General features: G+C 44.4%; 1 protein-coding gene across 1 annotated transcript; it reads right to left on the bottom strand.

Annotated features, from left to right (window-relative positions):
- Positions 1 to 517: 517 nt before the first annotated feature.
- Positions 518 to 2,501, bottom strand: LOC122006768. The gene has a single exon (XM_042562384.1). It carries the CDS (start codon positions 2,305 to 2,307, stop codon positions 691 to 693), a length of 1,617 nt encoding a protein of 538 aa, XP_042418318.1. The 5' UTR covers positions 2,308 to 2,501; the 3' UTR covers positions 518 to 690.
- Between the last annotated feature and the right edge of the window lie 8,790 nt (positions 2,502 to 11,291).

The raw sequence follows: 11,291 nt of genomic DNA, 5'->3' as shown, positions 1-11,291 counted from the left end.
CTCCGGGGTCACACGTGGTGTCCTCTTCCTGTGCATGCATGCCATATCACACGGACAGGACGTTCATTAGAAACTGGCATCCATGTGATCTGAGATTGGTCCCGAATTAGAAAGGCGATGCGAAGTGTAGCAAAGTATTCAAATACTTGGAAGATTTACTCTAAATAATATGAAGGAGATTCAGCATGGCCATAAAGATGGTTAACGTGTTGCTTCTATTCTTTAGGACACTAGTAATTTCGGTCGTTAGGATTCTAATGCCGTGCGAGTGGAATGTGAACAGCGATTGGGCAGTCTAGGATAGTGGAGACTCGCTTCGGAAAGAGGCAAGAGTCGTGCTCCGAGAAAGTTGCGTGCCATGGTGATCTGTGCATTTAGAGCAGCCAGCCATCAGGAAACTGAGGAAAGTCTTCTCGATCCGATGAATAAGGAAGGAAGGTTCGCATTCCAAGAAGAGAGATCTTCGTCTTGCTTGCCGAAAATATGAAAATAATGAAAAGTAGCTGGGATCAGTAAATATGGAGATCGAAATTTATTATTTTACACATCGAGATGGCAGATATATCCCGTGGACGCATTCTCCAAAGACAGGAGTTGTTGTGGTAGTGATCATTATACAATCGCTTCGCCCAAGATTTGATTTTTGGATGGAGGGTTCGCCGGAGATTTGGAATCCGTAGGCGGTGTTAACTACTGGTCGTCGCCGTCTTCGTTAAGGGGGAAGCAAGTGTCCTCGCCGCCGGTGTTCCACAAGAAGTGGGCGTAATTGGCGGCGTGGAAGGTGTTACTGGGATCGGCGGAGATGGCTTCCAAGTAGGTCTCCTCCGCCGCTTCCAGGTCCTTTTTCGCTAGCCAAAGGAAGCTTGCGTACCGACTCAGCGCGTCGGCGTCCGCCGGCTTCGACGACGACGCCCTCTTGAAGTAGTGTTCCGCCCTGTCGAGATCGCGGCGGACGAGGTAGACGAACTGTGCGAAGTTGGCAAGGAGAAGCGGGTTCTCCGGCTCCTCCGACAGGGCCTCTTGGTACATCAACTCGGTGCGCAGGTATTCCGGGTAGTCGACGTCGGGCTCAAGCTCGGCCGTCACAGGCGATAGGAGCCGCCGGAGCGTATCCCGATCCAGGAGCGCCGCGTCCCTCGTGGCCGCTTGCATCCTCGACGCCTCCTCGAGGATGGCATTCCAAGATCTTGCTTCATCCAACGTTTCACCCTTTTTGTTTTCCCCCACCTTCTCTGCGTTGACGGAAGCAGGAGCACTCGAAATCCCGTCGGGGAGGATCGTCCGGTAGACAGAGGATCCATCATCCGACCGCTCGTCACCCGTTGCACCGGCCACCGGCCTCGTCTTCCCTCCACCACCCACGCCGCTGCCTCCAACGGAAGCAGTTCGCCCAGGGGAGGAGAACAACTTAACGATGGGGGAGCGGTCGCGGTGGCTCTGGCGGTGGTCCTCAATCACAACCGACTCGGTCACCGATCGCGCCAGCGAATTGGGCGCCGCCATAGCGGCGGCATCGAGGTGGCCCATGGAGTAGACGGTGAAATTGGCGAGGAGGAGCATGAGGGAGACCATGAGGGTCGGCGTGCGGGAGAAGATGTGCTGGAAGAGCCAGACGAATGAAGAATTCATCTCGCGCTGCACCTGCGCGAGGACCCCCTGGAGGTCTCCGTGGAAGAGCTCGCCCCGCAGCTGGAGAGTGTAACTAAGCAGCTCGCGGATCATGAACACCATCGACGAGAAGGCGCGCTTGACGGAGCAGCAAGCCATCTCGCTCGCCTCTCGGAACCACCCTTTCTCCTGCCGCTTCCGCCGCTTGATGATCCGCAGCGACAGCGGCAGATCCACGCTGTTGGCGTTCATCTCCACGCTCGCCGGCACCATCTGGGTGGACCAGTCCGGCGGATCCGGCCGGAGGGACAGCCAATCCGGCATAGGCGACACAGAAGAACCCTCCGAATCGGGGCTGAAAAAGGAAGCAGAGGGGGCGGCCGAGGAAGCGCCACCGCCTTCGCACCTCCATCCTCCGTCTCCCATCCGCCGCTGGAGCTCGAAGGCCAATTCCTCGATCTTCCGCGCCAGCTCCCCAGCGTCACCTTCGAAGTGCTCAGCGCTCGCGCTGCAGGCGCAGCGCAGCGCTTTCTCCTCGCTCCGCCGTCTTCTTCGAAGTTCGACGGAGCCAGCTCGAGAAAGCTTGGAGGGCCTGGCGGGGAGGAAGGGCGAGGAGAGAACCATCCGCATGGCGGAGGGCGACGGGGCGGCGGACAGCTGCGACCACTGCAGGAAGCCGCCTGCGATCTGAACTGCCATGGATTTCCCCAAACCCACTCGATCGATCGAGAGAGACAGATCCAAGACTTGGTCTTTCGCGAATGGAATGAATTAAATAGGGGAGGAGAGGGAGGAAGACAGTTCAGTTGGCGGTGGAGCAGTGAAGAGTGAGGCAAAGAGGAAGACGATGAATCGGGACGGTGCTTACGGGAACATCCCGCACCGCCATCGCTTCCCTCAACCCGTCAATTTATATACTTTTTTTTTTAATTGACGGCTAATGACGGAGGAGTATTTGATCAGGCAGGCCCGTGTTGAGGTCACGTGATCTGCACGCGACATTATGGGACCTGCTGGGGTCTACCTTTCCATTTATTTATTTACTGTCGCCGCAAATTGCAAAAATAAAGTAAAAAATAAATACTAAGAATATAAGAGACTAGATTACATAAAAATATTTATTAAAAACAAAATCTCCACAGAATAAAAGAAGAAAAGGATTGGAAAAATCTGACGGCTCAGCGGGGCTGAGGAAGGGAAGGAAAGAGAGGAGGAAGGAACAAAAGGACAAGGCGAGCGCAGTGGCCGCATGACCATTACATCGACGTGACGTCTACTCGGCCCGTGTTTCTTTGGGAGGATGCAATCATAAGAACCAATTAACGGCTGGAATTAGGCTTCTCGATACGGCGGATTCGGAGCTCAGACTGCTGCTGATGAAAACAAAATCAAATATCGGTCTGCATCACATCGCACTAAACATTAAAATCGATAGGTCTCGGGTCTTTCATTGACATAAAAGCGTATCATGCCGCTGCGAACGTTTGTTAGAATGAAGAGGTAGGTGTCTAATTCTTAAATATATCAACATAATGCCCCCTAGTAACTCAATGACACCTAGCTTTGGGAATTAGGGCCGTGTCATTCACTCCAAAACATAAACATGATTAGTAACCTAAAGAATGACATCTTCATCTATCTATCATTGATGTGGAGGAAGTAAATAGGGCCGCGTGGCAAGGAACCTCGGCCGAAGATAGGCTCGGAGGTAGGATAGGTCGGATCGGTATAGTAGAAAGTAGGTTACGTTAGTCTAGCCTAGTGGAAGGCCCATATCAACCCCCTTTAGATCTCTGAATTTGGACTAAGGTGAGTTCGCTGAGGTAAACAGACTGGACCAATGTGGGCAAGACTCGAGCTACTGGCCGGCATGAGTACTTTGGGCCCAAATGCTCAGGAGCTTAAGGAGTTTAAGTGTTCAAGCCACTGACCAGGAGGTGAAGGGTTTGGGAAGTGAAGCCGGTCGTTATTCTCTAAGGTGATTTAAGAGGTAAAGGATCGTTGGTCATTTTCTCTTGGTTACTACTTTGAAAATTATTTCTTTCATTAGATTTTGTTGAGGTCCGTCTTGATACCCTTCTTGATACCCTTCTAATCTTTTTCCTGTCGAGTACAAGTGCAGTTCCTCATCAGCCACAACAATACCCTGGAGTCCAACTGTTCACTAGTACAAAGAAGCTGACCTATGCGGGCCACAGCACAAAGGAACTGACATGCACAGTATCAATCCCACTGGCCGTCGACTGACACCGCCAACCTATGTTTGCTGAACCATTACAAGGTTGACCCGTTGCCGAGCCAACTTGTCACTTGACCAACCCACAAAATTTGGCCCAACAAGAACCGATCCGACAGGAATCCAATCCAACTCGAGCTCGACCCTTGATTCCGATTCATCCAAGCTCTCCGTCAGCCATCGGCCCACTCCCCAATCTCAACCGGATCAATCATAAATAATCAAATCTATCGTGACACTACTGTTGGTTAAGTTATCAAAAGCTAGCAATTGAGAGATCCAAACCAGAATCTTTTGAGATTGGACCAAAGAGCTTGAGAAGTCTCCGTCGTTCATATCTTATCCATCCTCACTTCACAACTTAACCATCAGATTCATCTCTATCGGCTTACACTAAGTACCACGAAGGTGGGTATCGTAGTCGTGGTAAGCTTTTAGATTCCATATCCGGAGGTAGGGATTGAGCTGCAAGCAAGATTTGTAATTTCATTCCAACAAGATAGGGATCGCTCTAAATCTATATCCCCACAGAATCTAGCTAAGGATTTCCATTGTTTTATCATCAGTCCCATTCATGCGAACAGTACCCTGTTGGACTTGTGGAAATCAGATCGGATTGAGCATGTACAGCTCAGAATTGTAGATCAAGTTTATTCATTCGTTTTAGAATATATTATGATTGTCAGAGTAAATCATCCACCCAGTGTGATCACCGGTGCTAATTAAAGGCAATGTTATGGAACCTGGATGAAATGTAGAATTGTTCAGTCTCTTGAATTTTAGTTTTATTTAAGTTTGACAGTCAATTGGAGTGTCTCTTCGATTGTATATTGAGTATAATAAGTCTTTTAACTATGGCTCAATACTTTTAGAATTCTTGTGTACAGCTTTCAACACTCAAATAGTATTTTACACACTACAAATTTTTGAGCTGGAGAAATCTTGAAAAGTGTATAGAGATTATAGGAAACCGAAAGATAATAAAAAAAAAACTCAGTTTTTTTTTTTCTCAAGAACAGATTTTTAGTGTTGCTGCTGTCCTAATTGTGGGTTATGACCGGTAGAGCTCATCGCCTTTGTGTCACCATGGCTGAGAGGACCCTATGATGTTTAAGTCAACTCCACCTAACAGAGAGAACTAAGAGTAGAGAAATGAAACAATAAACATACGCATATATACGTAATTACAGGACGTGTGACAGCGGTGTCAATTCCATACACCTACTATCTTTATCAGGCCGCCTGCGACAGGTACTACTAGCAGTCATTCTGACAAGGTTAGCAATAGTTACCTCTCTGTTAGCTAAACTGATTAGGACGTGTTGAAAAAGATGGCTGATGGCCATCCATCTATGAGGGGTTCTATAAAGAGCACAAATATTCCTGATTGAAAATGTTCTCGTAATAAATTATTATGCTAACGGATAATATATATGTCAGATAATGTTAGAACTAGGATGATCAATTTAATTTCATGAAATTTTTTTTATCGATTATCAAAATAAATCGAGAAGCATTCGTGACGGACTATCTAAATGCTCAGCATCTCTTGATTGTGAATCTCATTTGGAGAAAAATGATAAGAATATTCCTATAACGTGTGATGACTAAGTAGAAATATGACTAAGTAGAGATATTCTTGATCATATATTCCTATAGTGCATGATGACTTAGTGGGGCACTAGAATAGGGTTGAGTTGATTAATACAGAATAAAGTTTTATTATATGACAAGGATTCGAACCTTGATAAAATAAAAAAAAAACCTTCTCTTGCACTGATCAACTATAACTTCCCGATTATCTCCTCATGATGGTAGGGCTGATCGTACGAGTCAACTGGAATGATGGATTTTACTATTGAGCAATAATATGCTCAAGGAAAAAAACTTAAAGAAAAAATCAAGGATAAACACATAAAGTCATGGTCCACCATTTCACTTTTTGTGAGTCCCATCATTTTATGTATCTATCCTTGATCTTTTACTTGATTTTTTTTTCTTGAGCATATCATTTTTCTTTACTATTTACTATCATGATGATTGAGTGGGGATGCAAAATATATCAACATTAATTAAATTTAAACTTTTTATATATTTATATATGGTTAAAAGCTTATATCAAGCTACATTAGCTATTAGCTATTTTTATTTATATTTTTTTTTTCAAATTATTCTAGTCAAAATTTAAATTTACAGTAGAAATTAATTCTCCAGTAAAGAACAAGAGAGTGACATAAAATTATTCACCATTTGAAGTAAATTTAATGAGTTGGATATTTGAATTATTAAAAATAAATAAATAAACAAATAATCTTGTCAATTTAATTTATTGGTTACTCGACCAAATGATTATTGGCGGAGACAAATCTAGTATAAAAAGACTTTTTACAATGATCAAAGTAATTTTTTTTAAATCCACATATCCAGGTTGTTGATTAGGTGAGGCTTTCACTCGGAGTCAATGATGGCAAAAAGGGAAAGATCGAATTCACAAGGCATAAATCCTTATACTCCGGTATAACCAACCCTTCCATTTATTTTATCTCTCAATTATTATAATTTATGATCCTAAGCGAAAGTAATCACCTTTTGCCCCGTGATGGCAAAAGAGGCTTCAGAAAAAGTGCTGTTAAAGCCCTTCATATTAGTTATTTTCCATGGTAAATGGGGATGATATATGCACTAGGAGAGCTCAACGGAGGTTGACGTAACAAGTAAAAGGGCAGTAACAAGTATAACTACTGAAGGCGCAAGATCATACCGTAGTTTGCCTGGCGTCGTGACACTGCGGCTAGTGCGTGCGGACCATGCCGTGCCAACCAGCTGAACCGATCCCCTGAGGCGTCGCAATCCGAGAATGATGGCCGTTCTTCCTGTCTCCCTCGCCTGTTTGCATGCACCCAATGTTTTCCATGATAAAAAAAAACTCACCTCCTGTCCATCAAAGATTATAACATTTCGAGATAATAAAAAACAAACATCTATAGGGTTTGATTCCAAGCTAGAAGACGACATGAACCACGTGCAATTTAAATTCATAATTAAAAAAGGAAAGGAAAAAACGATATATTATTAAACTTAATATTTTAAAATATTTAAATCACATATTCAAATTTTAAAATTATCAATATCTATTTTCAATATCTATTTTACCTCTCTTGTTGTTCCCATTGATAGATAGATTTACCAATCTAACAATCAATTGGGAATGACTGTTGCTATATAATATTTTATCCATTAATTGTTATAAATATAATAAGAAAAATTAGATAAATATAGGATATGATTTTATATCATTATGAACTCTTTAGATCCATAGTCAATTTTAATTGAAATGATAAATCAAATCTTATATGTTCGTCTGATTCTCTTGATTATATTTATACCCTTAAACATCATTTCCATACGTCATATTATGAGCATTAATTTTTTCAATACGAATATGTCTGAAGAATCTGATTCGTGTTAAAAAAAATTATTATACTCAATATGACGTATGAAAATGATGTTTGAGGACATAAATATAATCAGGAGAACTAGACGAATACATAGGACCTGATTTCATATCATTTCGGGCTCTATCTCTATCAATCGATTTTGACCGAAATATACTAATGGACCTAAAATGTTCAGAATGGTATAGAACTAAATCTTATATGTTTGTTTAGCTCTGCTAATTATATTCATACTCTTAAATATTATTTCCATAAGTCAGGGTTGGGATTGACTAAAGAAAAGAGGATTTACATCTTTTTCTTCTCTCGCACACCGCCTTTTTGTCCTCCTAGCTGAGGGCTCCCACAATCCTTCGTTGACGTTGCCGCCACAACAACGCCGCCACAGCAATGCCACCATCACATGGCCGCCTCAACAACGCCACCACCTCTCATATTTGAGGATGCTATTGCACCCCTTGTCGCTACCACTCCTCTCCTTCTCCTCGTCATCATTGCCAAAGGCTCTCTCTCTCCCAAACCTCTCCCCTCTAACGACGGACACCACCAACCACGCTACCGGCTGCACCACCGGCCACGACATGTCCTCCTCTCCCTTGCCTTCACGTCGTCGAGTCCTCCACTGCTCCTGCACTGCCGTCGCCCATGGCCACCGGTGTTGCCACCAGTGCTCCCTCCTCTTTCTCTCTCAAGGCTTCATGTCTCCCTCACACTCCTGCCACCTTTGACACGAAACTCATCCCATGCACCCACGTCGCAATCGTCACCGCCTTCACCACCGATCTCTGGTCTCGTCTACTTCCTCTCTCACGCGCCGCTAGAGGGGATCACCTCTTTGAGACAGTTGTCTCACTCTCAGTCGTTGAACCTCCATCCTTGCCATGGTCGCCACCGACTATTGTTGTCGGAACTGAATCATGCTGCCTCCCGACTCTCCCTCTTCTTCTTCTATCGCCAGCCAAGCCAAGCCCCTTCTTGTCGCTGCTAGATCATCAGCACCTCCCTTGCGTCCGACCACTAGTCGCCTCACAGAGGGAGGCCCTTCCCTTTCCTCCTCACGTGAATGCCACCATCTGGGAAGCACCCTTTTCGGATGTTGACGCCACCTCTCTTCATGTGACCTCCAGCACCGCTCTACGATCCACCTTCACTACTTTCGATGTAGATCTAGCTGCTGCCGCCACTTCTAACGTAGATTCTATTGCTATCACCGCCTCCAAAGCAAATCCAACCGTCACTTCCGATGCAGATCCCACTATTGTCGTTACCTTCAACTTGGTTTCGCTGTTGCCACCTCCCATGTGGATCCAGCCGCTGCTGCCGCTTCCAGCGCGATTCTGCTGCTGTCGTCGCCCTCGGCTTGGTTTTCACCTTTGACGCACATCTGGACGACATCACCCTTCTTGCAACACCAACTCCCTCATCGTCGCTTCCATTGTCTTGTCGTCCTTCCTATGCCGCCTCCGTCGTCAATCTCAGAGCCTAGTACTCCCTCTCCCTCTATGATGCAATCATCAGCCACACATCCGATCGCCTCGCCTTCGTCCCCGCCGCCTATAATAGATCTCGCAATTGCTGCGCGCCCTGCGTTATTGCGTTCCGCCTCCCAGAGCCCTCCGACCATCGAGTCGTCGCGGCTATACATCCCCGTTGTACTCGGCCTCTAAGTCGTTGTCTTTGCCGCACACCCCGGCTAAGCTCCACCTTCCTAGCCCTTGCCGCTGTGTTGTTGCCCCGCTGACCCGGCACTTTAGTTCAACCCCACTCTATGTTATAGAAAGTCTTGTCCCTGCGAGCCAATATACGCGTACATATTTGCACGCATCTATTATCATTAGACATTCTCAATATTCTTTCTTCATCTCCCTATTGGAGATTGACTTGAGCGTCGGAGTGGATGAGCCGAGACACCCCTGACCTCCATTCTAATCCTCTCCTGCACTCCTCTACTTTCCGCACGTTCTTCAGACGATTCTATTCTCCCTGCAATGCATGGTGACACCCTTCTACAACTCTGCAAGCATCTCCAACGACCTCATCTTCCTCTAGGTCATGACAACTTTGTCAACAACATCAACACCTCACTGATAACCCCCACAGACAGAGGTCCTTTATCTTCCCTACTGATCTCTGAGTAACAAACATCAGCAAGTTAGTTGACTAGTGGCTTGATCGTCAACAATATATTGGCCAGAACAATAGTAAATGTCAATTGGCCATGTAAACATCTCACATGAAAAGACAATGCAACATAGGACACCATTGATGGTTGATATGACTAGGAATACACAGTTTTAATGCTTAATGATACGGTGATAAAAGGGGGCTCACTAAGTACGAGTTAAAGGACGAAGATATCAACCGACGTAGAGGTCAAAGTCAAGATGGTCAATACCAGGATGTCAAAGGGCTCACTTATAGTGGTCAAGCAGAGGTCGTCTACGATGGTCGATCGGTGCAGACAGTGTCCAATCGACAAGAGGCTTGTTCGAGCTGACCCTCGTCCAACTTGGAACAATAGGACAAGATTGCCAGACGTTCACTACATATCGGTAGAATGCTAAGATCACCGATGTGCATGTCTGAGCGAAAGGAGATAAGCTACTATACCCAGTACCACAAGGAAGAATAGCCGAAGCTGACCGAGCGGAGGAGTCCTAGCCGAGCAACTACCTCGCTCGGTTGAACAGCGGGTTCACTATCGTATCTCTCAATATCCTTCTGGAAGATAGTACGACGAAAACTTCTACTGTTTTGTCAGGGATATGCATGTCCTGTTAAGGTATGGTGTCAGAGACACTTTCCCGACATGTCATTTCATAGGACAAATTAGAGAACATGCCCACGACCAGTTGGAAAACGTGCCTACGTCTCGAGAGAAGTGCGCACGTCACACACCAAGACACTATATAAAGGGGGTCCATATACCGACGAATATACACATTGTTACTATCCACGCTTGTGTCTATTGTTGGTCTATCTTTTTCCTCTTTTCGGAACGTCAAAGAACCAACATCGAAAATCTCTTTCCTGACTCAACACTGACGTTTCTTATGTTACACATCCAGTCAATACGATAACCATATCCCTAACTTATCATCTCCGTGATTTTTGAATAGGATCACTTAATGATACAAATATGAATTCAGACAAAGCAGCGGGTGGTTTTCATTCCGCAACCCAAGTACATAACCATTCCAATCAGTGAATATTACTAGTCGATAATTTACAACCATTGCTGTCTCTATTGTTACAAATTAATAAAAAATGAAAACAAAAAATATTATAAGAAACATTATCATGGATGAAAGCTGCGATATATATATATATATAACAACGCAGACACGACGATACTACCAAATAACCATCACACAAAAAATGATGGCCTCATGCGCAACCACATGATCCGTCGGATTTAATCTCAATCTTTGACTTGTGCAGGACTAAGATTAAATCAAAGTCAAATCGTGCATGTGAATACCATGCATTATTTAAATAAAATGGACAGAGTTACTTACCTCCTAGATAGTTTTTCTCGTGCTCTAATTGATCGCTTAAAGTAGTAAAACTCTCTCTTGGATAACACCAACTCGTTCCTGTCTTCATCTGCTCTCAGTTTTGTTTTCATCCAGATATGTACACATCACGAACACTAGACTTTCCGATTGCATTCCACTGCCTATTTGTCTTGTCAATTCAAAAGACTTGATAGAGTGATGGACAACACCTGTCATTGCCAGTTGGGCCCTATGCAACTCCCCGTGGCAATTAAGGGTGTTAACTGTAAACTATCTCAGTTAGTAAGTATACTCTGTCACACCCTCACTCATTCAAAAAAAAAAATCTCTCTTCCCTGTTATAAACTTCTCCAATAATATTTTTATGACCCCGCTATCAATTTATTTATTTTTTTATTTATTTTTATTTATAATTTTTTTTACTATATATAATATTAGTTAATATCTAAAATTATATTAATATTTAAAATTATA

The sequence above is a fragment of the Zingiber officinale genome, chromosome 7B (assembly GCF_018446385.1).
Source record: "Zingiber officinale cultivar Zhangliang chromosome 7B, Zo_v1.1, whole genome shotgun sequence".
Lineage (NCBI taxonomy): Eukaryota > Viridiplantae > Streptophyta > Magnoliopsida > Zingiberales > Zingiberaceae > Zingiber > Zingiber officinale.
This window is presented reverse-complemented; position numbering and strand designations above follow the sequence as displayed.

Coding starts and splice junctions, on each gene's coding strand:
- LOC122006768 (XM_042562384.1), bottom strand. CDS start 2,307: ATGGCAGTTCAGATCGCAGGCGGCTTCCTGCAGTGGTCGCAGCTGTCC.